This window comes from Taeniopygia guttata, chromosome 2 (assembly GCF_048771995.1).
Source record: "Taeniopygia guttata chromosome 2, bTaeGut7.mat, whole genome shotgun sequence".
Lineage (NCBI taxonomy): Eukaryota > Metazoa > Chordata > Aves > Passeriformes > Estrildidae > Taeniopygia > Taeniopygia guttata.
In genome coordinates this window covers 27778804-27803730 of record NC_133026.1, presented here as the reverse complement: position 1 = coordinate 27803730, position 24927 = coordinate 27778804, and the positions used below count along the sequence as shown (strand labels likewise).

Genomic DNA, 24927 nt, shown 5'->3' with positions numbered 1-24927 from the left:
TCCTCCTAAGGCAGGTTCCCATGCTATGACTCCACATGTAAATGTCTGCATGTTATGAAAATTAATAGTTTTATCAGTAAGATTACAACAGTATTTAAACAACAGCTAGCTGCTACGCTGAAATTGGGTTGTATCATTACATAAGCACTTGCTGGCTGAGTTGTAGCTCTCTGGGGCACCTCCCTTTTCACAGATAATTCTCATGTCATGGATCAAAAAGAAAACAAATCACTCCAGCTGAGACTGCAGTCACAGGCTCCCAAAGCAAGGTACCCCAATAAAATTATTTATACTATTTGAAGGACACTTGGTCTTCTGACACTTAAATACTCTCTTAGTTTCACACAAATCCTATGGCAGTGATTTACACAGGACTGTGTTTGTATTATCCTCTGTGTACGGCCAGGCTGTTCCTCTGGGTCTTGACACCGTACACCCAGTCTGCTGACAGCCCCAGGCTGGCTCTCCTGTGTACTTGAGGTGCAAGACCCTGACTCACAAACCAAGAACTCAAATCCAAAAATCCACCCTACACACCTGGAATGAGCAATGCTCTCTTGAGCACACAAGACAACCTAGCCACACTACTCCCCAGATGTGCAAACATCCTGGCAAACTTCCCATCTTAAATCTTATAAATGCACAGTTGCACACACTGGCCTTGAAACTGCTTTTTAAATCGTCATAATTATTATTATGTTTATCATATTATCATTATTCACTACTACAGTAACAGTAACATAAAGAGTAATCAGGGGCCCTGAAAACATATCCATGCCCCACCTTCTTCATTCTTTGGGCTCAACATTGTTTTAGCAGCAGTATTCATTAACTTCCTACCTTTAGAGCTTGTCTGAAGGCGTGTAACAGGAAGTCAGTCTGCATTAATCTTAAAATGTTGGGGTTTTTAAGTTCTGTTAGACTTCTGTATTGACACTCTTAGGTTAGTAAAAGACTGCCATTGTGCAAACCAAGAGAACATCAGTTCCTCTCCAATTGCTCAAGTTCACTCTTGTGGTAAATGCAACATAGCTTTTCCTGCCTGCAAAACCTGTTTCATATTTGCATGTGCACAAGCTCATCTCTGTAAATATCTGCACCCCTTCAGATAAGTGCAAAATATCGAGCTAATGCTTTTACTCAGAAGTGAAACTCCACCCTTAAAAAAAGAACAGAAAAAATACAGACAAGAAGTTTTTAATTTGAAGGTATGTGACAAGGTAAATAACTTAAAGTCATTAAAAGAAATTTGGCAAATATTTTCTTCATAACTGGAGAAGCCAGCTCTGCATCATAAAATAGTTGATATTGATTTAATGGGAGCAAGAAGTTTAAGGAGTTCAGTGAGGCTGAAAATCCACCTAGGAAAACAATACCTGAACATGTCAAGTGAAGGTCAATTAAGAGAAAAAACCAGTTTTATAAAGTTTAACTTGTGTATACTATCATTGTGTTTGATTTTCTTCGTCATATACACACTTTGGGTTAAGTTTCTGTATCTGAAATGGAACTGTTTGCTGTGGTTGCAATCCAAAGATCAGATGTCAAAACCACTCAAACTCCTATCTTTACATACTAAGAGCAGTAGATAGAAAAGCAAGAAACTGACATAGCTTGAAGCTGCCTAAATGACATTTTATTACTTAATACTTTTGGGAAACAGGGAAGTAGCTCACCATTTACTTTCCTGTATGCTTTGACACAAGCAAGTATATCCTGCTCCACAAATTCAAGGTACACACGTAGGTTGTGACAGAATAAAGCCACTGTGCAGGATTACAGGTTTCAACAGACACAGTATGAATTCATTGGTAGATAAAGGCTTAGATTTTTATTAACCTTCAAAGCAGAGAATATTACAAGAAACATCTCTCTCAAATAAGTACCTGAGCAGGAAAAATATCTGCCAGAGAAAGGAAGGGATGACCATGATGCAGGCTAGTAACCACCTGTCTGACCTTGAGTACCAACAGAGAGGATAACCAGGCAAAGGTGGCTTTAGGGCTTCACTGCTAAAGTAAATAGCAACAGTTTAACTTCTAATTGTTTGGGGCTACTGGTTCCTCTGACAGAGCACACCACTGCTGAGGATATTCTGGACCAGACAAAAATGACTTTTGACATTTCTCAGATTATGAATAATCAAATACGCTTATTTTACTGGTTATTGTGACCTGGAACTCTTCCCATCAATTTGAGCAAATATTCATTGTCTTATAAAAAATTACACTCCCAACAGGAAAAACTTATCCCTTCACTGAACTGCTCAGGGTTTCTGCCTGAAATGGCCTCTCACTAGCAATTTCAGCAACAACAGATCTCATTACATGCTCACCTTGAGCAGGCAGCCTCCTACCCTCCTGAACACAGATTGAAAATAACATGGAAAAACAGCCATAATGCACTGAGAAGTGGGCAAAAGGATGGTTTATGTTAACAAATAGTTCTGGCATGCTGTTAGTTTCTGGGCATTTACCATGTAATTTATCAATGGGACTTTCTGGCATTAAGGTCTAAATCCGATCTGTATGAATTCAAATTGCTATAAAACAGCAAAACACATCAGCTGCTCATGGCACTTTTGATGCATAAATTAGAGCCTACATTTTTAGCTAGTTTCTATTGTATCAGGAATTTCAAATGCACATTCATAATTTTTTCAAAGCTCTGTGCTTAACTGCCTAAAAAGAGGGCATTAGGCTTTGGCAGCTTTTAATAAAATATTTGCAACTCTACATATCTACCTGGGATATTTTGAATATAAAGCCTTTACTCACATGATAACAATAGCCTAACATTAATTGTCTGTTCTGTGAAACTGGCCATGGATAACATGCTCACAAAAAGGCGTCTAGATCAGTCTTGAGAATAAAAATTTGATTTTTTTTTTTTTTTTGATAGTTTGGCTGTGAGGTAAAACAGGCTGCTTTCTGTCCTGCTGGGACTGCACAGCTGGCATTATCTAAGCCAGTTATTTACTTGGAGACTGGGTGTGCATGAAATGAGGAAATCCCCAGCCTAGATTATCTTCAAATATCTGGCTCTCAAGATGCCTCCAAGATGAACAGTGATCCCATGCCAAAGAAACCAGGAGGGTGAATGGCAGTAACTATGAAATGCAGCAGTCTTTTTCTAACCATTACTGCTGCTGAATGAACATGGGATAATTGAGCTGTTCAGCACCCGCCTATCTGCAGCAAAATTAAAAATGAACTAATCAATCACTTCCACATCTTTTTTGCATTTATACTAAATCTTTCTAAATTTTTAATCTCACTCCTTTGTTAACATCATCTTCTGATATCAGAAGTAGTATTAAATATGGGACCCAAAGTCTGCAGACACTTGCACATGTACTTGATTTGCCCATTTTTTTCTGCTTTATTGGAACATAAATTGAGGCACACGCTGAAGCCTTTGCAGCTTTGCAGATCTCTGAAGGCCTTGTGAATAAAATATGTTATGCACTGCGTGACAGTGCATGCTTATGTGTTGGATAATAATGAAATAAATCAGTAACTAATGCCAACAGGGAGCCTTATCCATAAAGAATATTTATCTGATAAAATCCACAACACTCTCAGATTTTCATTCCTTAAGTGCCTCCAGTTTTGCAGCTGGTCCCAAGGCTGTGGCTGGACCATACCAATATGGCAAACACTCCATGAAGCTCGAGCTGGAGGCAGCAGCCCATGACTGGCAGGAAGAGACCCTGCTAGAAAATAATTTTCCCAGGGGAAAATCAGTCTTCCCAGCAGCTGGAAGAGCAGCAGGAGCCGTGACACAGGGTGAGCAGAGGAGCTGCAGCAAGGCATTTCAGCACTTAGACCATGAGAGGGGAAGGTGGAAAAAACTACTCAAGGCACTGGAATATTTTTGCAGTGCAAGACTGGCTGTATTCACAAGCTCAGCATTTCCAGTCCCATATAGCAAACAGACCAGATATGACAGAGGATCCTCTCTGGTATGACACCAAACTCTGTGGTCCAAGATAGATCGCAGATTGGACTCTGATGTTTAAGAAAGCAATTCAGAGAGTATTTTAACAGATATTCTCTAATGACTTCTGCTGATGCTTGAAATAAGTTAAATATTTATTAGTACAGAGAGAGCAAGAATGTTCCTTTCACCTGGTTGTCTAGGAGATATAGCCTGCCTAGCTCTTTGAAAATAATTCCCTCATGCTAGTTTAGGTGCCCTTCACTAACTTATTTATGTCTTTAATGTCCTACAAGTCCTAAAATGCTGTGTAAAGGAGCCAAAATGTTCAGCTATGATTTACAGTTCTTCAGAGTTAGAAGCTGCTGCACTCATTATTGCAATATTTAAAATCATCTTAATTCACCTACTTTTATTTCTAAAGGTAAAGCCAGACAGTATCAAAGTCATAGGCAGTAGTGTAGGCAGAAGACCTGCCCTAACAGCCTACTCTGCAGTAACTGCAATAATTATATTTACAGATTTCTTCAGCATCACACAGTGTGTGAATAATACTGAACTGATCACTCAACACATGGGATGCTTTTTTCCATACAGCTGTGCTTCACCTTGGCCCAAAGAGAGGATTCTTATTCCAGTTTTACATGGCCTGGACAGGGAACAGCAATCTGTGCACATGTGGATTTCTTTTAAAAAACCCAACAAAACAATCTACAAAGCTTTTCCTCCCTAAGCCCTTCTTGCACTAAAGAACTTTCACTAAGGAAAATTCAAAGGCAACCTTGCACACAGATGCCAGCTGCTCTGCAAGGAGCTGGGAGGAGACAAACCTGAAGAAAAAAAAAGGAAAAAAAATCTCTTCAAGATGTATTTCTGTTAGGCAGATGCAGGATTCCAGGAAGAATAGGAAGAAACTATCTCAGAGCTTTTTGTACAGCAAAGAAAATCTACCCTTTCAGGTCTTCTCCATGAAATTCCTTTGTTGCAAGAAAGTACCTTGAAATAAGAGCTAACAATCCTGTGCGGAGGTAAGTACTACCATCCCTTGCTTTTTGCCTTCTCTTAATTATGCTCATTTAATAACTGAAAATTATGGTACTTTTTCACCAATAGATTTATTGATAGTATAGGGCAGAAAGGAAAAAAGCCATTACAAACTCTATTCATATTCTAGCATGTAATTATAAGATTATAATTGACTTATGTGGTAGCCCTGCGAGCACTACAGCTGCTAAAGAAGGAAACATAACAAAGATGTTATGCAAGAATGCAAACAAGACACATTTTAATTTGATTGCAAGCACTTCCAGAAAATCATTAGGATCTTAGAAATTCCCTAGAATACCTAGTTTAGAGGCAACTTTACTTGCGTAAGAAAATAGGTTTTGAACCACCTGCTGGCAAAGCTGTTCATAAAGAATTTAGCTCCCATGCAGTGTGATACACCTGAACATTTTCTTTTCTGAAATTAAATTTCTAATGCAGGCATTGAAATCTATATTCAGAGACTTAATTAGAAGCCTGGCTTACAGATGTGTTTGCCACCTGCAGCTCCTATTCAGTTCCCTGTCATTTAAGTACCTGGCTTCAGGCAGCCAAGACTGAAAACTGCATCTTGAAGAATATTATGGGCAACTCCCAACATTTAGGAAGATTCTTCCTTACCAGCCTCTGTCATTCTCTGGCCAAACCCTTCTTGATCTTCATGGGTCTGGGGAAAACCCTGAGCCAAATGTTCAGCTGGTGCAAAGCAGATAAGCTGTACTGGAAGCCAGGCCATGCAAGTTTTGTCCAAGTTGTGTAATTTAGTAATTTAAATGTAAATGTGCATCAAGAAAAGGGACTGTCCTTAATGAAGGAGATAGGCTCCATTGCTATAAAGAACACAGAATTCCTGGTTTTAACAGTTTGAAACTGGCACCCTGAAGGGCAAGGGGTTTGCACTTTGTACCTACTTTCACAGCCCGTCATAAAGTTTAATTAAACACTGCAATGTTTGGTAAACTGCTACTCCTCAGACTGAACAGGTGCTGCTATGAAAGGTGCACAGTCATGTGCAAGATTTTTACCCCTGTAGGTTTACTCCCCTGGACTATTTTGAGTTGTATCCAACAAACTGTTACTGCTCAAAATGGCAGGATCCAAATTCTTGCTAGCACCTACCTATACCCAAAATCACTCCAGTGAAGCAGCATATTAGTCTTCCTGAGGGGTAAATTTGACCCATAGTTTCAAAGCAGCCTAAGAAAGCTGTCTGTTTATTTGAGTAGCCAATGCAACTACTAATAGAAACTACAGCTAGTAGTTCTGCTATTTTCTGTCATTAGCTTTCTTAAGTCTTTTTATTCTCGTGAAAATGTAGTTGACTGTTCTGTGTGCCTGTGTTACTGAGTCTTTGCACTGGGGTCTGGTACAACTTCCATTGTTCTCATCCCTCAGTGTATTAATTTTCCTTTGTACATGACTGTTCAATACTGCCTCCACCCTAGAACCGAAATTAATTTCCAGTATTTATTTCACAAAATTCTTTGGAATAATGTCTATTTTTTCCCACCTCTCTCAATTTTGATGATAATAGACATTATTTGGTTTTACATATTTCCAAAACGATAGATAGAACTTCATTACTTTTCATATTGGGCATTTTTTTTGGTTGTGAACAGGTCAGGCTGGACCCTGACAGTTACATGCAATTCAGAGCATATGAACATGCAGCATTTGAGTAAAACTGTGTACAAGCTACACCATTAAACAATTGTTTAATCCCTAACAAATGCCTGGAGTTTGTAGTCCACAAAAAGTTAGAATAGAATATTATTCTTAAAAGTTACCCTCTTCCTCCTCTTCCATCACCCACCCCACTGTTCCTTCACTCCTCTGTATACAAAACAAACAACCCCCTCCCCCTCCTTAGCATGTCTTGAGTTCATCATACAACAAAAAGCAAGGGAACAAGAAGGAACACGAATGTTTGAGAGCAGCAAGAACAGTTTTTGCTTCTGCAGAGTTGTGCTGACAGATCCTGCTCTTGCTGGTTCTGGGAAAGGAGCAGGTACCAAGCCCGTACCTTTGCCAGTGGGGCACATGCTGCTCTCCAGCCTTACATCATGATCCATGTGACAGGGCCAGGGACTGCAGGAACCTGCACAGCTCCTTCAGAGCACTCTCACACCCACTTACGTGTCAAGGCAAGCCTCACTTTCCCCCAGCTACCTTACTGTGCACCATGTGTCCTTGGAAAGGATCTTTGGTTTGTATAAAATAATTTTAAGGGCTTGAATTTAATAAAAAAGGAAGAAGTGATCCTGGTATTCTATCCATATGGGCAGACATCTATCCAATTAATTTAAGGGTTACTGGAGCTTCATGTTTTCAACATGTTTGCATTATTTGGGCGTCTAGAGTCTAGAGCCTCTGTGACTTGAATTTGCAATGTCTTTATTGTCTGTGCTCGTGGGATTCTATTCATAGAGCTGCACAGTGCTGCCAGTCCCTTTCCAGCTACAAAGGTAGGAAGGCGTGACTGGCTGTAATATGATCAGACCATTCACCCATAGGCAAAAACAATCGTCACTGAATACAATGGTATTCAGCAATTCTCATGATTAATCATTGCTTAGGGGCTTTAAAGAAAGATCAGGGACTAGAAAGGCTGCTTTACCAGCAAGGAGGAAGAGGTTCTCCCTGTTGCTTGGTATTTACACTAGCTGAATCTTTACACAAGTATTCTATGAGAGGTTTGGACCTACCTGTTGTAAAGGCTCTAGAATACTCACAAAAACAGGCACATGACAACTGCAAATGCTGAGTAAATAAAGTGTCAGAGCTTTATGTTTAAAGGCAGAGGAGTGATTCCAAAGATGCATACTAACAAGATTATTCATTTTCTTGTGGTTTTGAACCTCAGCTGTCACATTTCTTAGGTTTCATTGTTTTTAATCATGAAAATCAAAAACCTTTACAAAACCACAACAAAAAGCCTCAGCAGTAAAACCCACAGCAATCATATAGTACCAAGGGTTGCAGTTTTTAGGGAGTGATTTGTAGGGGAACAATAAATTCTATGAATCAGACAGGCTCAGAGAAAACAGAAGTATCTTGAAAAGCGTTAGCTGAACATGGCATATTAAGGAGAGGGGGCAGGTGCAGGTTTAGCACTTAGTTTAGGTAAAACTCAGTCCATCCTACTTTTTCATTGGCTCTCATACCCTACAGAGTGACACAGCTGCCCAACATACTTGAAATGTACCACAGGGAGATGAGCCTATGTACACAGAAAGTACTATCAACATAAACATATTTTAGGGTGTCTAATATTTCAAATTACATAGAGGAAAACAAATATACTAAGACTTTCTCCTCCCCTCAACTTCATCTCTAGAGTTATGATACCAGATCAAGAGATTACTGCACAACAAATGGAGGATTGAATGCTTTGCTTCTTTCCCTTGAGTGACTCAGAACTGAATGCTTCTATGCTTCCTGCATTACTGCAAGCACCTTCAGCTTGCTGGCTGGCTAGAAACCTTCACAAATACACTAATTTCTGATTCCTTGTTTCTCCAGTTTTCCATTACTCCACAATATTAACAATATTATGGGAAACTTTTTTTTTTAAATACAACCTCTCCAATTGTGTTCTCTCTTCAAAATTAGAGCAGAGATTCCAACTAGAGTTAAGAAAATGGCCTGTCCTGAGCATGGTTGCCAGTTACTTTGGTTGCTCTCAGTCCTGAGTGATCTTTTGGGCAACTAAAAGCAGTGCTGTGAGATCTCTGCTTAGCAATGCAAGAAGTGAGAAGAATGAGTGGGTCCAAGGGGGCAGATAGGGCTAGCAACAGACGCTAGAGGATTTTGGTCTTAGGTTATCTTTGAAATAATATATTTAATCTTCCTTCTTTAAAAAAAAAATGTAGGTAGCTCTAATCCTAGCATGGTCATTCTGCAGCTACCAAACTCAGTCAAGCTCTGCAAAGATCTGGTTTTGGATTGGTCTCATGAAGGCAAAAAAATTCCTGTAACACAATTTGAACATCCAAGGGTAAGATTCAGCAGAATGGGCAACTATTCAGCTGTTTACATGTGAAAATCAGAGCAGAGTTGACATCTGGTGATTTTTTTTAATGTTCTGTTGAGACTGGTGACCAGTCACAGCAACAGCAGCAATTTGTCCAAGGTGGATTGTTTCTCTTTTAATTTTCCAAGGTAGGAACCCTATACTACACTGCTTCTTTAAACCTGCCAGTTACTACCACCTCCCCTAAATCTGGCACCTAAAGCCAGATTTATGTATCTAGCTTCGCCTTCCAAACATGGAGGTGAAGCCAGATAATATAAATATCTCTGATGTGCTCACACAGAAAGCTTCTGCCTTGTCTTCACAGTCAGAGTTCTAGTGATCCCTGAAGCATCTTACGAGAACTTCTGCACACCCGCTGCAAGTCTGAGCTTTCCAGAGTGTGTCACACTGTGTTTCCAGGGTGCAAGAACAGGATGGTCACTGTGTGGCCTGTGGTGGCAGATGAGAAAGGGCTTGCTGCTGTCAAAACTACTCACATACCCAGCTTCAAGTAATGCTCCTTTCCCAGGCCAAGCGAGCTATGTCTTTTTGGTCTGCCACAGCAATTCATCCAGTCCTACAGCAGCTCCAGACAGTTCTCTCCCATGGGCAAATTCGAGCAGGGCAGCCTGTTCCCATTGCTAAAAATGGAAGCTGGGAGCAGGTAACTGCCCTTATCAGACAAGTTCAGCTCACCCACAGCACCACAGCTCCTGGCAGGACAGTGGGCTGGCCAGGAAACACCTCCTCATCACAGCACTGCTGCCTCTGCTAATCCTACAGCAGGACAGAAGCGTGGCAGGGTTAGTTCAGCCAGCCTGGGTCTTGCCTCTGTGGTGGGGTGCAGGCACAGAAGTCTTGCCTTTCTGGCAGGGAGTCACAGCACTACTTATGGAGCAGGAATAAGATCAGTATTGGTTCTTTCTGCTGGTACTCATGGTGGGTATGTCAGCCCCTGCCTGAAGCCTCTACTAGCACTGCATGAGCAAGTTTGGCCACTGATATGGAAACAGATTTCTGGCTCACTGGAAAAGGAATCATTTGTCAGATGAGATAATTTTAGGAAATCTCTTTCTGATTCCAGTGGCATACTGGATGACAAAATTAATATTTAAAAGCAATTATTTTCCCTAGAAAATAAATCAACCTTTTTCTAAGAAAGCTGGAGATGCCAAAATCCATCCATCCTGATGTGGAGGGAAGAAACAAACACAATGTTAGCTCAACAGAAGTTAGCCTGGGAGAGTGTAACAGCAAGTTAAGAGACAATTTTTTGGAAGCAAGGAGAAATCCAAAGAGTACCAAGAACGTCATACAATTTCAGCAGGAATAAGGATTAATTAATTTTTAGATGTTTGTTAGGTTAACTACCCTCCTGACTTATTAGTAGCACATTTCAGAGTGGACTGGGGCAGCCACAGCTGAGCTGCAGACCCTGTTATGGAAGTAGCACTTACAAAACAAGGCTAGCACAATGCAGACTAGAAGACAAACCCTGACTGCAGACACACTCACTCAAACTGGGCTCATCACAGTGGCAGCAATGAAAACAGTTAATCTAATTGCATTTAACTACCCATATCCCTTCCCTCTATATTCAGAATCCTAAAAGAAAAGCAGAAACATCTTCATACGTTGCTGTGCAAGTCAAGAAAAAGTTTATTCCCTGATACAATAACAATGCACTACAGGATCAAAATGCCACCTTGGTATTTCCTGCTCTTAATCATGTGTTGAGGTTGCTACAAAACAACAGTTGCACACAAATGAAAGTCTGGCAAAGAGATGCAGGGGCAAGGGCAGCATATCCCTTCTCCTCAGAGCCTATGGAGAAGATTGGCAGGGAGGCAGCCTGCATCTGGCCCACGTCCTCGCCAGGGTAGCACTAAAGTTCAACTTATCTGCACCTGCACCTTAACCAGATAAGAGGAGCAAAGGGAACTGCTCTGATCAATGCTCCCAAGTCACACATGAGTGTACCAGAAGTTCCATTCAGAGCCTCCAGAGGTAACACCAGGATGGACTTGGCAGCAGCAGCTGTGGCCAGAGGCAGGGTCCTAGTGCCACCCAGCCACAGCTGCAGCAGGATGCAATCCAACGCTGTGATTCAAATCAGGAGCAGGAGGTTGCTCTCCAATTGTCAATTTGTGCTCTTTTGAAAAGAGCTATACATGTAAAATATGTGCTACATCAGAGTCCATGTGGAAAGTCTGTACAAGGAAGTAAAAAACCAGACAAAGCATTGTATGCTTGGATTTTTTCCCTCTTCACAAATCTCCACTACACTGGCTGCTACCTCCCCTACTTCTGAACACAACCACATCTGTACTTACACCCATAGGAAAAAAGGTTTTTGCAAGCATATGGACAGTCCACCAAAGGGGTCTCCATATGGCCACAGGCTGGTGGCTCAGCACCTGTTTTGCTCTCAGGCAGTAACTAGTTATGCTGCATATGACCACACTAAATGAAAACACCACAAAAAATAATTGCACTCCTGCAGGCACCATTAGCCTTACTTCCTGAACTTAATATGGAGTAAAAGACAATATCCAAGCTGTACATATTCCATTATTGAAAGACTGCTTTGTGACTCTACTTCCCTCTTCCTTCTTTTTAGAGAATAAATGGAAGAAGCTTAAGTTAGGACACCAATGCCAAGTGCCAATGCTTTTATTAGTAGGCAGCCTGTAAAAACACATGAGTGTTTGTTAATTTTTCAAAATCTGAAAAATCCATAAATTGGGAATTTTTTTTCCCATTCTACTTTGATCAGCTCAGTTATGCTACCTGAAATCTGGGGATTTTAAGTAAATTGTTAAACTTTCTAAAGATATGAGGAACAGGCTTACTGGGGTTACTTAGAGGCTAGGTGCATATGATCTTGAAATAGAAGCAGAAGTATGCAAAGCATCGTGCTTGGCTCCCAGCATCAATATGCAATTTGATACATTCTTTTACTTTCTACACACAGTAATTCTGTGTCTTTCCTTGTTTGGTGCTGTCCCAGATGGATGCTCCTTCCTCACAGAGCTGATGGTGTGCTTCACTTGAGCCATGCTTTAATACAGTCACTGTACAGCTAACTCAATAAAGCAAACATTTGTTCTTGTAAAAGTATTCTCAGATGATTAATTATCTCAGACTGTAATGCCCAATTAACTACCACTGCCTGGATAAGGAAGGAAGGAAAAGGTATAAACTGGCCTACTATACCCTTTATCCAGCATCATTCCTAGCATCAGCCCAATCTGATTTAGCACCTGAAGTGCAAAAACTTTTTATTCACAGCTATGTCAGCAACAAGTTTGCACATTACAATACCTCTATGAGCCGGTCTGGCTCACTCCCTTCTTCCACAGTAATTAATTTAGACCTTCCATTTCGTTCATTGTCCCGAATGCCAACAGCAACCTGTGTAGCCTTCAGCCGCTCGTACTTATTGCATGACGAGCCACACCACTGATAGATCTCCTGAAATAATGAAAAGAACACACACTTTAACAATAGGATTCAACACAGCAAAATTATGAAATTAATTTCATTAATAATTATCCTACTGGATCTAAACCACCAGAACATCTGTGAATCTACATCTTTCAAAAGTACTTTCTAGAAGAGGGTTGCTCAATCTCATAGATATTTGCAGTATCTATAACATAGTCTTGAACAGCACCAGGAGAGATTTTGGTTGGAAATTAGAAGAAATTTCCTCATGGAAAGGGCAAATAAACATTGGAATGGGCTGCCTAGGGAGGTGGTTGAGTCACAGCCCTGGAGGTGTTTAAGAAAAGACAGGATTTGGCATTTAGTGCTGTGGTCTGGTTGACAAGGTGCTGTTCAGTCAAAGGTTGGACTTCGAGGTCTTTTCTAATGTATTTCATTCTGTGATGCTGTAATATGCAAGATATTTACATAATATAATTTAGCTTCCACATACTAGGAGATCACTAGAGCTCAGAATAGTCAGAGTTGTGGTTTGACTGAGTTTTATCCCAATTACATATAGAGCTTTAGCTAATTAAAGAACCAGAAACTCCTACATTTGCTACTATGAATTGTATATATGTCAGTTCCTCTTTTATGGTACTTCAGCAGTGCTGGTACTCACCTGTGTCAAGAAACAAATTTATTTCAAAATCTCAAGGAAGATCCTGATTGTATGTGTTAATAAAGTACAGTTAGATCTTTCAATCAAGATTTTATTTGCTGACATTTTGCAGAATGCAGCATGTTCCCAGGGCACTTCTCAGGAAAGGGGGACACTAGAACCAGCCTAAGACAAGTCACCTGATTCAGCCACGCAGACTAAGGACTCCTAGTTTTGGCAATCCCCATTATTCATGCAGAACTTGAAGCATTTTCATTGATGAAAATTACTAACAAAAGGCATAACATAAGCTGCAGGGATGCTAGAGGCTGGGCTGGAAGGAGCCAGTCCAAGGAAATTACTAATTTCGGCTGGCTGGTTCCCCCACCTTCTCCTGGAAAAAGGTAATTTGATTCTTCACATGATTCTGTCAAGTATCTTAAATAGTACAGCAATAATAGTACACAGTCCTTTTCAGTTTTAATAAAGTTCAACTGATTTATGTTCATCTGCAATGCAAATTTTCATCAGAGCCCTCACTGAATAAATTACTTGGGCTTAGTTTTATGTTGTATATGCAACTGTATAAAACTTAGATTTGAGATGAAAATATGTTTCATAAAAAAAATCAACCAGAACACAGACCCCTTAGCATCATTCTCATCTTGGCCTACATCCCACTAATTGAGCTGATTTGCAATTATGTGAGAAACAGGAGTCACTAGAGATACTGCAGCAATAAACAGGAATTCTTTATTTCCTATAGGAAATAGGGAAAGAGGTAAGGCATCTATTGCCTTATCTCGGTGTTGATGTGGCAATTGGTGGAGATTGCTCATTCAGAAAGGTTGGGTTGGAAGTGCAGCTTCAGTTGTACCCATTGGCCTGCTCTTGGCTTTTTTGGTAACTTGTGATGGAACCTCAAACAAGTAGTTGCAAGTACAAAATAAATATTTTTGCTGTACTGACCACAAAGGATACTGCAAGACTTAAACTGCCACTGCAAATTATAAAGACCTTTACTTCTTGGGTAATAAATTCACATTTTCTTTTCTTAGCATCTCCTAAAGGCCCCACTGCACCCAAGTTACTCACATTCAGAGTTTATTCTCCCTGTCTGCCTTCAGCCAGCAGGTGACTAAACTGAGCTCTCCTACAGTCCACAGGCTCTAATCTTCAAAGGAGCCTGAGGAAGGAGAAGGATCTTTAAAATCTACAGTAATGTTCAGATTTTTAAATTTTCAGGTTTTATTATTTTCCTTATGGGGTCCATATTCCAGGTTTTCTTCTACTGCATAAACCACCACTTGAATCAACAAGCAGTGTCTGAAAACATTCTTGATCTGGAGATTCACAAGCTCCATTTTACATGATTATTTGAACAATACTGATTTTAAAAGCTAGAGAAAAAAGAATCTGCTTCTTTTTAGTACTAGAGAATAAAGATACTATTCTTTATTAAAAGCCTGAAAGTTAAACTTCATGTACTTTATAATCAAATAGAAGGCCGTGAGCAGCCACAGGCCACGAAAATGTCCCAAAACATATAATATGGTAATGTATTTACTATGCTCCCTAAAATATCTTAAGCACTCAGTGCTAGAAGTTTCAGGAGCTTGGATTTAATTAATTTTCTCTTCTGAACTGAAATAATATCATTTTCAATCTATCTAATTTTGAGGCCTCACAGTAGAGAAGCTGAATATCTACAAGTTTGCCTTCCTGATATAACTTATCCATTTCAACCTCTAGGTAGATTCAGTTTTTCAACAAATTAAAACCAGAAAGAATTTTAGAAGTTAAAGCCACTTCTTGAGAAGGCTAATATTTAGATCTGGATTCACCTGAAATACAGTCAATTAGTTACCTAACCATATCCAACAAATCACTGAGCTTTTGGGTTGTATTTTGTTATTTGTGTATCAATTTTTTTGACATATAAGGTGCTCAGCTAGGGGCAAAATATGGTATTTAGCTTCAGCTCACTCACTACTTTCAGAATTTCCTAGCTGTACTACACCTTCACTATTTTTAGGTTTGTTTGGCTAACTTTATTTGGAATTGGCAGGTTGACAAAAAATGTTTCCATTAAAATGAAAACAGACTTCAAGTGTTCACTCCCTTCAAAATAAAAGAGCTTCATTCATCAGTAATTCCTGTGCCAAGCCTAGTTTATTTTCAGAAGTTTGCACTAGCAGTGTTTACTTTTTTAAACCTCTTAAACAGAATTCTGAGAGAGATCCCCTATATTAATGTACATTGATATCAATATAGTTATCACATCATGGTGGGACAGTTAACAGCTGAGGGCCAGAAAACATTATCATGAATAATACGTTATAATGAAAAAGGTTATAATGAATAACAACGACCACCCTAGAGCTCCTGAGTGAGGCTGGGAAGGCAAGCTGGGTCCGTGCCATGTACACTGTGGTCAGAACGAGCTCTCCCCTCAACTGCACATTTTGGAGAAACAGTTTGGTCTTCCACCCACAGAGCGTCAGAATTCACTGCTCTTGGTCTGAATAGCTTCTGGCCTCAGTGACCTTGTGCAAGTCACATGAGATTTCTACAGCACATTAAAAACGACCCAACATTTAGCTTCTCCACAGAAGTTGTGCATCAGGATGACTATGCATGGATCATGTGTAACCCTGAGCAAGAGCACCTTGGCACTTTTCCCTGTATGGAGGGGGACTGTGAAAGTACACCTCCTGCTTCCTGCTCCGGCCCCAAATGGCACGCAGAGTTAGAGAAGGAAAAAACAAACGAACAAAACAGTCACTTATTTCAGAAGTGAAATAAACCCCATTTTTTTTTTCTCTTCCAACACATATCCACCTCTGTATTCAACTGGCAGCCTCCTTAGTCTGGAGGCACATGAAAATATACTCTATTTTCCGGATCTTTTGTGGTCATTTCTGTGGGTCTTAGCCAGGACAATGACAGAAAAAACCAAGAAGCTTACATTCAAGAAGTGTTTTTTCCCTAGTAAAACATACCCTAAACAGTCAAGTATTTCAAACCTGCATGTCTGTTGAAATATCTACTAATTTTTACTAATATCTACTGTAATTGCTGATTCGTATTCTCTTACATGAAGAGATACTAAAAAGCTAAGCAAATTAAATAGGTTTCAAAACACTAATTAGAAACAACTTTGTGGTGAAACTTCCATTTAGGTAGGAAAAAAAAAAAAACAGAGATATGTTTAACTCTCATTAACATTTAAATATTGAAATGAACTTTAAACTTTCATTAAGGAAAGACTTTAACCCAGGCATCACAAGCTGGCATGCCTCTATTCTTTGTTTGGAGGGCCTGAAACACCTCAAACCTGTCCACCTTTGTCTACATAAGAAGAAAGGCTGATGAGGCTTGTAAGGATGGGTGGGTCAGGAGGAGAAGAGCTATGATGCAGGAGTCCCCAAAAGAGCCAGCACTCCTAAGTACTCACCTCCTGAAGGAAGTAGGAAAAAAAAAAAAAAAAAGCCCAGGAATGCTAGAGGCAGATGGAACACACATTAATATTAGCAAATACACATCTTATCATGCTACTATCAAAGTAATGGGCAGGCACTCAGCTGAGACTCTTCATGGTCATTAGTGAACAGCTCCTCTGATAAGGCATGAGTGAGTTCCTTGTAGCTCCTTAAGACTAGTCCTGTAATTTAATATGTTTAAAGAAGAAATGCCAATAAAAAATATAAATAAATTTGGAAAAAAGTGTATATATGAACTGCAAACAACAGACATACTTCTAATGCCTTTAATTCTACATATGTAAAACAGTGTGTTCTTTGTAAAACAGTGGCATATTACATTGGTATTTCTATTTCAAACACCAAGGTTTTGGCAACAAAACAGAGCCCTAAAGCAAGAGTGTGGAGCTTTTTTTGTTTTGGTTTTTTTTTTGTAAGTACAGAAAAGTGCTAAATCATGAAAACAAAATCCATATGATGGGGAAAATAACGAAAACAATTGTAATGCAGAGCTTTTTGTCAGTTCACTGACATCCAGCTTTTTTTAAGGAACTAACAATATATATTTATTAAGAAGAATGTTTGGATTCAACCAGATTAATATAGATTGCTGAATGCATTTTTCTCCTTAAATTATTCACTTTTTTACTTTCTTGACTGTTGAATTCTTGACAGAGACAAGGGAAAAAAAGTCTCATTTCACATATCCATAAAATCTAACTTTGTTGAAACTGTAATACAGTGAACCATTGAAAGTTGTGGAATTCTGATAATCCAAAACAAACTCCAAATTCATTCAGCCAGAGTACCTCTGAGGCCACCATGAGCTAAAAAAAAATTTAAAATTACTAGTAAAATTACAATAGTGTCTTTGTAACCAGTCTTTGGAGTCTCCCATTTGACTCAAACTGAACAAATATTAAGACTAAAAATAAGTCAGATAGAGCAGAGTCATGCACTTAGTACATTCATTTTTCCTCTCACACTTGTTTTGCTAGTATGCACTGGGAATAGCTTTTGCTATATCACAGTGGATTAAGGGGTCAATACCAGGATAATCTTAATTCTAAACAACAGCAGCTCAGGCAGTAAAGCATCTGGATTTCCTACATCAGGAAGAAAACTTAACTTAACTGAATTCTTGTGGATACATGTGTGTCCAGTCCATCTGAAGCTTAAACAATGATCTCTGGTTCAGCTACTTTTCTGTGTACAAGTCGGGGGTGAGGGGAAACTTTCCAGTCCATAGAGTAAGAAGGAAAGTCCATAAAATCCATTCTCTGAATACTTCAACAGAAGTGGGGGGCAAAAGGACTTTTTTTCCCCTCCATCTAATGACTTTGAGACTATAGCAACTTCCTGAATGCTGGCATTTAAACTGCTGAAATAACTGGTTCACAGAATTACAGAAAAATTAAGATGCTTGCTTACCAAGATACACATTTTATAGTTAGAACAACATTTTAATGCTGTTAATAAGTTAATAAAGAACCTAATCACTTTAGTTCTTCAAGCTCAGCTACTTGTTTGGCAGCTCCCTGCTGCAGTATGAGCAGTAGTTTACCTCTCAGCTGGGGGAAACTGGGGAAGAGGTTAGTTGTGAGGGGAAACATGTGAATGGAAAACCTACATGAGTCAGTTGTTAGAGCCAGGGAAACCAACTAAAAATGCACAGTGATGAATGGCAAAACGCAAGAATCTGCTCTTCCAGCCCTGTTTATACCTTAGCAGTGACTTTGCTTATTAAAGCAATTAATATGCCTGTTGTGAACTGCTTTATCCAATGGAAGAGAAGAAAAACCACCTAAAAGAAGTAGTGAGGAAAGATTACAGAAGCTACCAAGACAACTGTGCTTAAGGTTGCAATGTGATGCTGAATCATACCCCATGGTCATAACCATAAAGCAAGCCTCTGTTATCTTGCTCTTCAAAAAGCAGAAGTTACTTTTCTTTTTGTAAACATAAGTTAATCTACACCAAGTTAAGAGTTGTTATGAAGAGCAGCTGTCATAAGCAGCTAGCCTTTTTGCCTAATGTATTTCTTCTAGTGTCTTTGTTGCAAGGTAGCAATTTTTCTTCTAACATTCTTATTATGTATTCTATCAGGAACATAATGACAGATACATGATGACAAAAACTCTGTTCAGTCTCATACTTTTGAGTTCTAACTTCAAAATTTTCATTTGGATTCATAAAGCCCTTGAGAAAAACATACATTGATTGCTAGATAGCACAAGTTTTTTCTAAGAATATTGTGGGCTTTCATATTTCAAACCAGCAATCTCTTGGCTGTTTATCAGCACCACTATAGAAATAGGAAGAATGGACAACTGAGTACAGTTTACCTTCAAACTTCATTTAGCTTGAGTTGTAGTTATCACCTCACCCATCTGCACTCTTCCTTTGGGAGAAGGGTGATGTTCCACCTGCAGAACTTTTATTATACTGACAAAACTTTCCAGCTGCAATCGGGCCCAAGCTGAAACTTCAGTGGTAGTTATCACAGACTGTCCTTCACCCTCTTAACAACTGTCTCTTCATTTCTTTGAGAAGGCTGAGCAGTGCACAGCTCTCTACCTGCCCTTTGCAGTCACCTAGCTCATGGCACTGCTGCTGTCTCCCATCAAGAGATTAATCAGACAGAGTCAAGTCTTTTATTTCGCAAATCTCTAGCCAAACACACACAAAGAATATTTTTGCTGGTAACTAAGGATACAACTTCAGATAGCCTTCATACAGCAGAGCTTCCCAAACTGAGTTGGGAAGCATTCAGTAAAATCAGCTGATCAATTAATCAATCAATTATTTTGTTGTTACTCACATTATTTCTGCTCCATATTTTGATAACTACCCAAATTATTGACACATCTCAACATTCTAGTTTTATAAACAAACAGCATTTATCAACATACACAGGGTTAATTTCACAATACTGACAAGTTTCCTTCCCACTTTAAATCAGGAAAATTGACAAAAGACATGGAAGTCTTTAGCACACCGTATTAGAAATATACACATATACAGTATGTTTACACATGCATCTAAATACTAAAAAATAACCTCAAAAACTGTATGCATGTTATTAACTAAATGGTAGAGTGATTCATCTTTCCCCCTTCCTTCTGTGATCATTTTCCATGTCCTCCTGCTACTTGCTGTTTTAAGAATTGTCTTAGTGATGAAGGAAGAAAAAGGATTGTGTCTAAGGGGAGGTGGCTGGAGGATGGGGAGAAACTGAGAGCTACATCTGGAGCTAAAGGGCAGCACAGAGCAAGGCCAGGCAGTTTAAGGCCACCAAGAAATGCCAAACCCACCTTGGTGCCTCTCAGGTGGGATACCAGCAATAGTTCAGAACAAGACTGGAAAGGCCTTGAGGGGAAGCTGTATGAGGATCAGCTGAGGTCACTTGGACTGCTCAGCCTGGAGAAGAGGAGACTGAGGGAAGACCTCATTGCAGTTACAGCTTCCTCCCGGAGGGGAAGAGAAGGGGCAGGCACTGACCTCTTCTCTCTGGTGTCCAGTTGGACCTGAGTAGTGGCCTGAAGTTGTATCACAGGAGTTTAGGTTGGATAGTAGAAAAAGTTCTCCATCCAGATGGTGGTTGGGTACTGGAATGGGCTCCTCAGGGACATGGTTGCAGCACCAAGCCTGACAGAGTTCAAGAGGAATTTGGACAATGCTCCCAGGCACACAGTTTGACTCTTGGGGCTGTCCTCTGTGGGACCAAGAGTTTGACTTTACGATCTTTGCAGGTCCCTTCCAACTTAGCATATTCAGTAATTGTGTGGCAGAAACAGCAGCTCCTGGGAGGCCTTGAGCAGAGCTATGCCTGGACAAGATGCACTAAGCAGCACCTGACAAAGGAAGGTGTGCACTCCAGGCCCTCCAGCAACTGCCCTGCACTTGTCTTGCCTGCCCAAAGGCTCCCTTACAGAGAGAATCCCAAGTTCACCAAAGAGGTGTCATGGAAATCTCATGTAGAAAAAACACCCCAATTTAAATCGGGGTCTGGCATCCCAGCACTCTCCTGGATCACTCACTCTGAGGAGGATCAGTACAGTCACAGCCCTCAGCTCATGCTGTTACTGCTTGACTAGAAGGTCTCAATGCATTTCCCACAGAAAACAATTCCCTTCATAGCACAGACAGTGCTTTCTCTGCCTTCTGCAGCTATTTTCTCTTCCAGCCAAGAGTTCAAAGTAGGCAAAATGAGACCTGGGCAGGGTATTTGAAGTGCTGTAAATGTTTAGCAACAGATCAGCCAAGGTGCCGTGTGGGTTGTGCACATGGGACGTGACCCCATGAGATCCTGACCGCTTTTAAGAGAGAGAGACTGTCAGGAGGCAGGCAGTTACAACTGGTTTTTTTTGATCTTATTTCCAGACAAGGTTTTACTCCAATGACTTAGAAGGCTGGATCAAGATAGAATAACCTTCATTCAAAGTCAGGTTGAACAGGGCTCAGAGCAACCTCAGCTTGTTGAAGATGTACCTGCTCATTGCTGGAGGAGTTGATCTAGATCCCTTCCAACCAAAACTATTCTATGATCTAGGTATGAGATAAACATCAGAATTTGAACTGTAAATATGTGAACCTAGCTTGAAAAGCCCACACACAGTTTCTGCTTAAAGCACTATCCCTGTAAAGGAAATCCTAGTGATAAGTAATGATTTTATTCCTATTCATTATTATCTTCCATAATTTTCCCTTATCTGTTCAAACCATAAGTTTAAAATACTGCAGGAATTGAGAGTAACAGGAAAACTTAAATTATTTATTATATTAGATAAGCGGCTAGATAAAATATAGCAGGAAATGGACAGCACAAGCAATTTTTCAGTGCCATAGAGACCATCCTTCTGGCAAGCTAAGACACTGGGGAAAGTAAATCTTGGAAATTCATCTTATTTGATATGCTACAATAATTGGATATTAAAAGCACTGACCATAAACTCATTATTTTATGTAATTATTGTGCATTATTCTTCAACAATTAGTCTGCAGTGGTCTGCAATAAATACCAAACTCAGAAGCAACCCTATTTAAGACTAATTTTATTTCAATTGTCAAGTAATGGAATCTACTTTTGTGAAAATACTTTTCTCTTTTCAAAGGAACCTTAAATTCAATTAAGAGCTCCTATAAAGACTCAAAGCATTGCCCATTTACAATGGGCCTCTTGTAATGGAAAATTTCAATCTGAAGTACAATTATTTCTTATAAAACTTAAGCAAGGTTTCTCCTATGACATTGTATTTTCTATCACACCCCTTTAATTAGAGGCACTTTACTAGACTTGTATATCATCATCCTGAACTATGTCACCCATTTTCATCTCCCACAAGCATGGTCTGGTTTATGCAATAACCTGTGACTATGAATATCTAGATGCTAAAACACTCTTTTCCTTATCTTGTCAGTACATCCAGAAAACCCATCTCTCTTCCACAACTGACATGACAAGACCAAGAACTTGTATTAGACATCTGATTTGACTGTCATTTCCCATAGAATGGCAAAAAAAAGGGATCTAGGTATTGTTCACATCTAATCTTTCTTCCTGCAAAGGCACAGTGTTGCATTGCTGCTTGATCTCTGTCTTGTCAAACAGTGGGTAAGAAACCAGTGATGTTGCACTGTAAAAAAGTAAAAAGCTCCCAATGTACATTCAATACCAGGTAAAGACTCTAATACTATATTACATTTAAATTGCTTAGTGAGAGCACTCTCCTCTCACAAAAAGGGATGGGCCCCAAGCTATACATGTAACACTGCAACACATCCATAGTGTATTTCATCAGTGTCACTGCCATGGCATGCCATATTCACGTGGCCTGAATAATTACTCAAGGAGTAATCTGGGTAACTGCAGCACAATAAGGGTCAGTTAAATCCATGGAGTACACCCAGTCCCACAGCATGTCCATAGAAGGTTAACTCTAGAAAACTCAAACCCAATTACAGCCTTACTGCAAAAGCAGCAGTTTCTAGCAATGTTTAGTTCCAAACTTTCCATCTCCCATGGGTTAACTCTGGAAGGGAATGATTTGGGTTTCCTATGCAAAGTGACATTGAGAGATTACTTTGGATACTGATCACCAGGCTGTTCTAGATGATTAAGCCACATTGACATAAGAGGAATGGGATAATAGTCAAAAAACACTATTTGGTGTTCCATCTGAAGGCTGTGAAACATAATAAAAATCAAACATATATTGGTATCAAGTAGCTATATTGATTATCTTCAACTGTCACGCTAGGGGATACTTTCAGAGAAAAAAGAAACCATGAATTTTCTTATTTCAGAGAAAATGCCCACCGTCAATTCAGAAGAGCCCATTTTTCAATAGGTCAGGGGAAATCTTGAGATCTTGAAGAAGCTGACCACTTCCTTGTTAAACACCATAGTTAAAATCAACTGCAGATAAAGTATTTCCTTTCACATGCTTTCCATTTTACACATGAGCATAATTTCAAATGGGTAGCTAGAATCCAGTTAGTGTAGACTACATCCCAGCTGCTACTCTTAGATTCAGAAAGTCCTAGCATGTATTGAGGTGACAGCACTACACTTTAAGCCATTTGAAGCAAGCAGAATTATCTTCTTATGTGTTGATATTTTTCCATGCTGTCTCTACTTGTTTTCAGCAGAAAGCCTTGAAGCACAGGATTGCTTCTCAAGTGATCTTTTGAAATATTCAACTAGTTTTATAATCACTTTTGCAGCTATTTCTTTAGGATTTACTGTCACTATCAAAGTTTGATGACTATGAAGAAATACTCTTAAGAGAATGGTTGCATCTGTGTTCTGCTCTGAACTAGCACTGATCCCATTCATCTGGTAGAGAGTGCCAAAGTCCAACTGGACTTAGAGTGAACTGTTTAAGCTCTTCAAACACCAGTACTGAAAAATCTCAATGCCTTTCCTCTCTGTGAAAGAGAACTGTTTATTGACAGATAACCTGTGCACACTTCAGGACACATTTAGGGCAGTTTGAAACCTTTCAAGTGGTATGACACTAAAGTTAATTTTCTAAAGCAGATTATTTCTGCTGGTTCACATGAGTGACAAAATCAGTTTTGCATTTTAGGGGATGACTCAAACCTTAGAGGGGACGTAACTCTTACTTTTCAGTGTTTTGCTCTAGAAAATACTTACATTTCCGAGGTCAATAATGAAACAATCTCCTTTGTTGAAGCTGGTCCAAGCCAAGGGGACTTCTGTGGCTCTCACAACTCTCCGGCCCTTGATATGCAGCAGCCTCTGGGCACTCAAATCATTAGTAACAACATGATTAAATCCAGAGGCAACACCCCCTGCCTGAATAAAAAAAACCAAAGCAGTCAGCTTTATTTCAGCTTAATTTCTGCAAAGTTACTTTTTAATTTTTTTTGCTACAGCTGAGGAGCTGTGGAAAAAATTAATTTATGTAGTGAGAAGCAAGGCAAAATAATGTACAATTTAAGAGTGCTGAACACAGACATCACTGCTGCTGAACTCCCAGGTGTGAACCTTTAGCCAAGGGAGCAGATGTCACCCACCTTCCAAGGGTTTTCAGATAAACAGCAAAAGTGAAAACACAGAATTTACAGCACTCTCCAGCCTCCTTCAGAGGATGAAGTAATACTGAACCCCATTGTTAGGACAAAAGTCAAGGACTGAAGAAAAGCAGAGAAATAGACAGCTCCTTTTGAAGTTTTTCAAACTTGAATCTCAGAGGTCCAGGTGGTTTTAGTCCCTGGTTACATGCAGATGGACAGATAATTCCACAGCAGCTCTGTAATTTTATGAAAGGAATATTTGAAATTTGAGTCAACCCAGCAAGGTGTACTAAACTAGTGGAAGTGAAAGCAAACTGTTGATTTACAAACTGAGTGTAAACATAAGCATAATTCTGTAAACTGGCTTGGATGCCTGCCTCTGTACGGCAGCATCCTCCACTCCTCTGGGAGACCCAGACCTTGTATTGGAACAGAGAGTGGCTCTTGAAATTACAAAAAAAATAATTTAAATGTAAAAGTTTGGGTGTGGCACTGCCAACGTCACTTATGCAGGGTTAGAAGTTTAGTTGTGTAGACAGAGAAAAGTTACAAACCTTCATAACGCGGGAAGAAAGGCTCAATGAGCCATGGCTCCCAGAGCTTCTACTATGGAGATATACTCTGAAGATACGTTACTATATTCTTTAAAAAATCCCACAGATGTTGCTAAAAAAAGTTACTTTTCAACTATTCAGCTTCTGAAAGTGACACAGGAACACTGACACTACACCTTTCCAAAAGCTAATTTTTTTCAAAAGAATTGGGAGATTGTTTTATCTAATTCAGAAAAAAAACTGCAAAAGCATAATTTTTAG

The 24927-nt window shown here is 39.5% G+C and overlaps 1 protein-coding gene across 2 annotated transcripts in view; it reads right to left on the bottom strand.

The window, feature by feature from the left end:
* The window catches only part of SCIN (scinderin), a 67586-nt gene that overhangs the window by 18078 nt on the left and 24581 nt on the right, over positions 1-24927 (bottom strand). For both annotated transcript variants that reach the window (XM_012571625.5, XM_030264738.4), the window contains exons 3-4: positions 23730-23891; positions 12323-12472 (exon numbers count right to left, since the gene is read on the bottom strand). In XM_012571625.5, coding sequence (XP_012427079.4) covers positions 12323-12472; positions 23730-23891 — 312 coding nt within the window. The remainder of the gene's footprint in view (positions 1-12322; positions 12473-23729; positions 23892-24927) is intronic.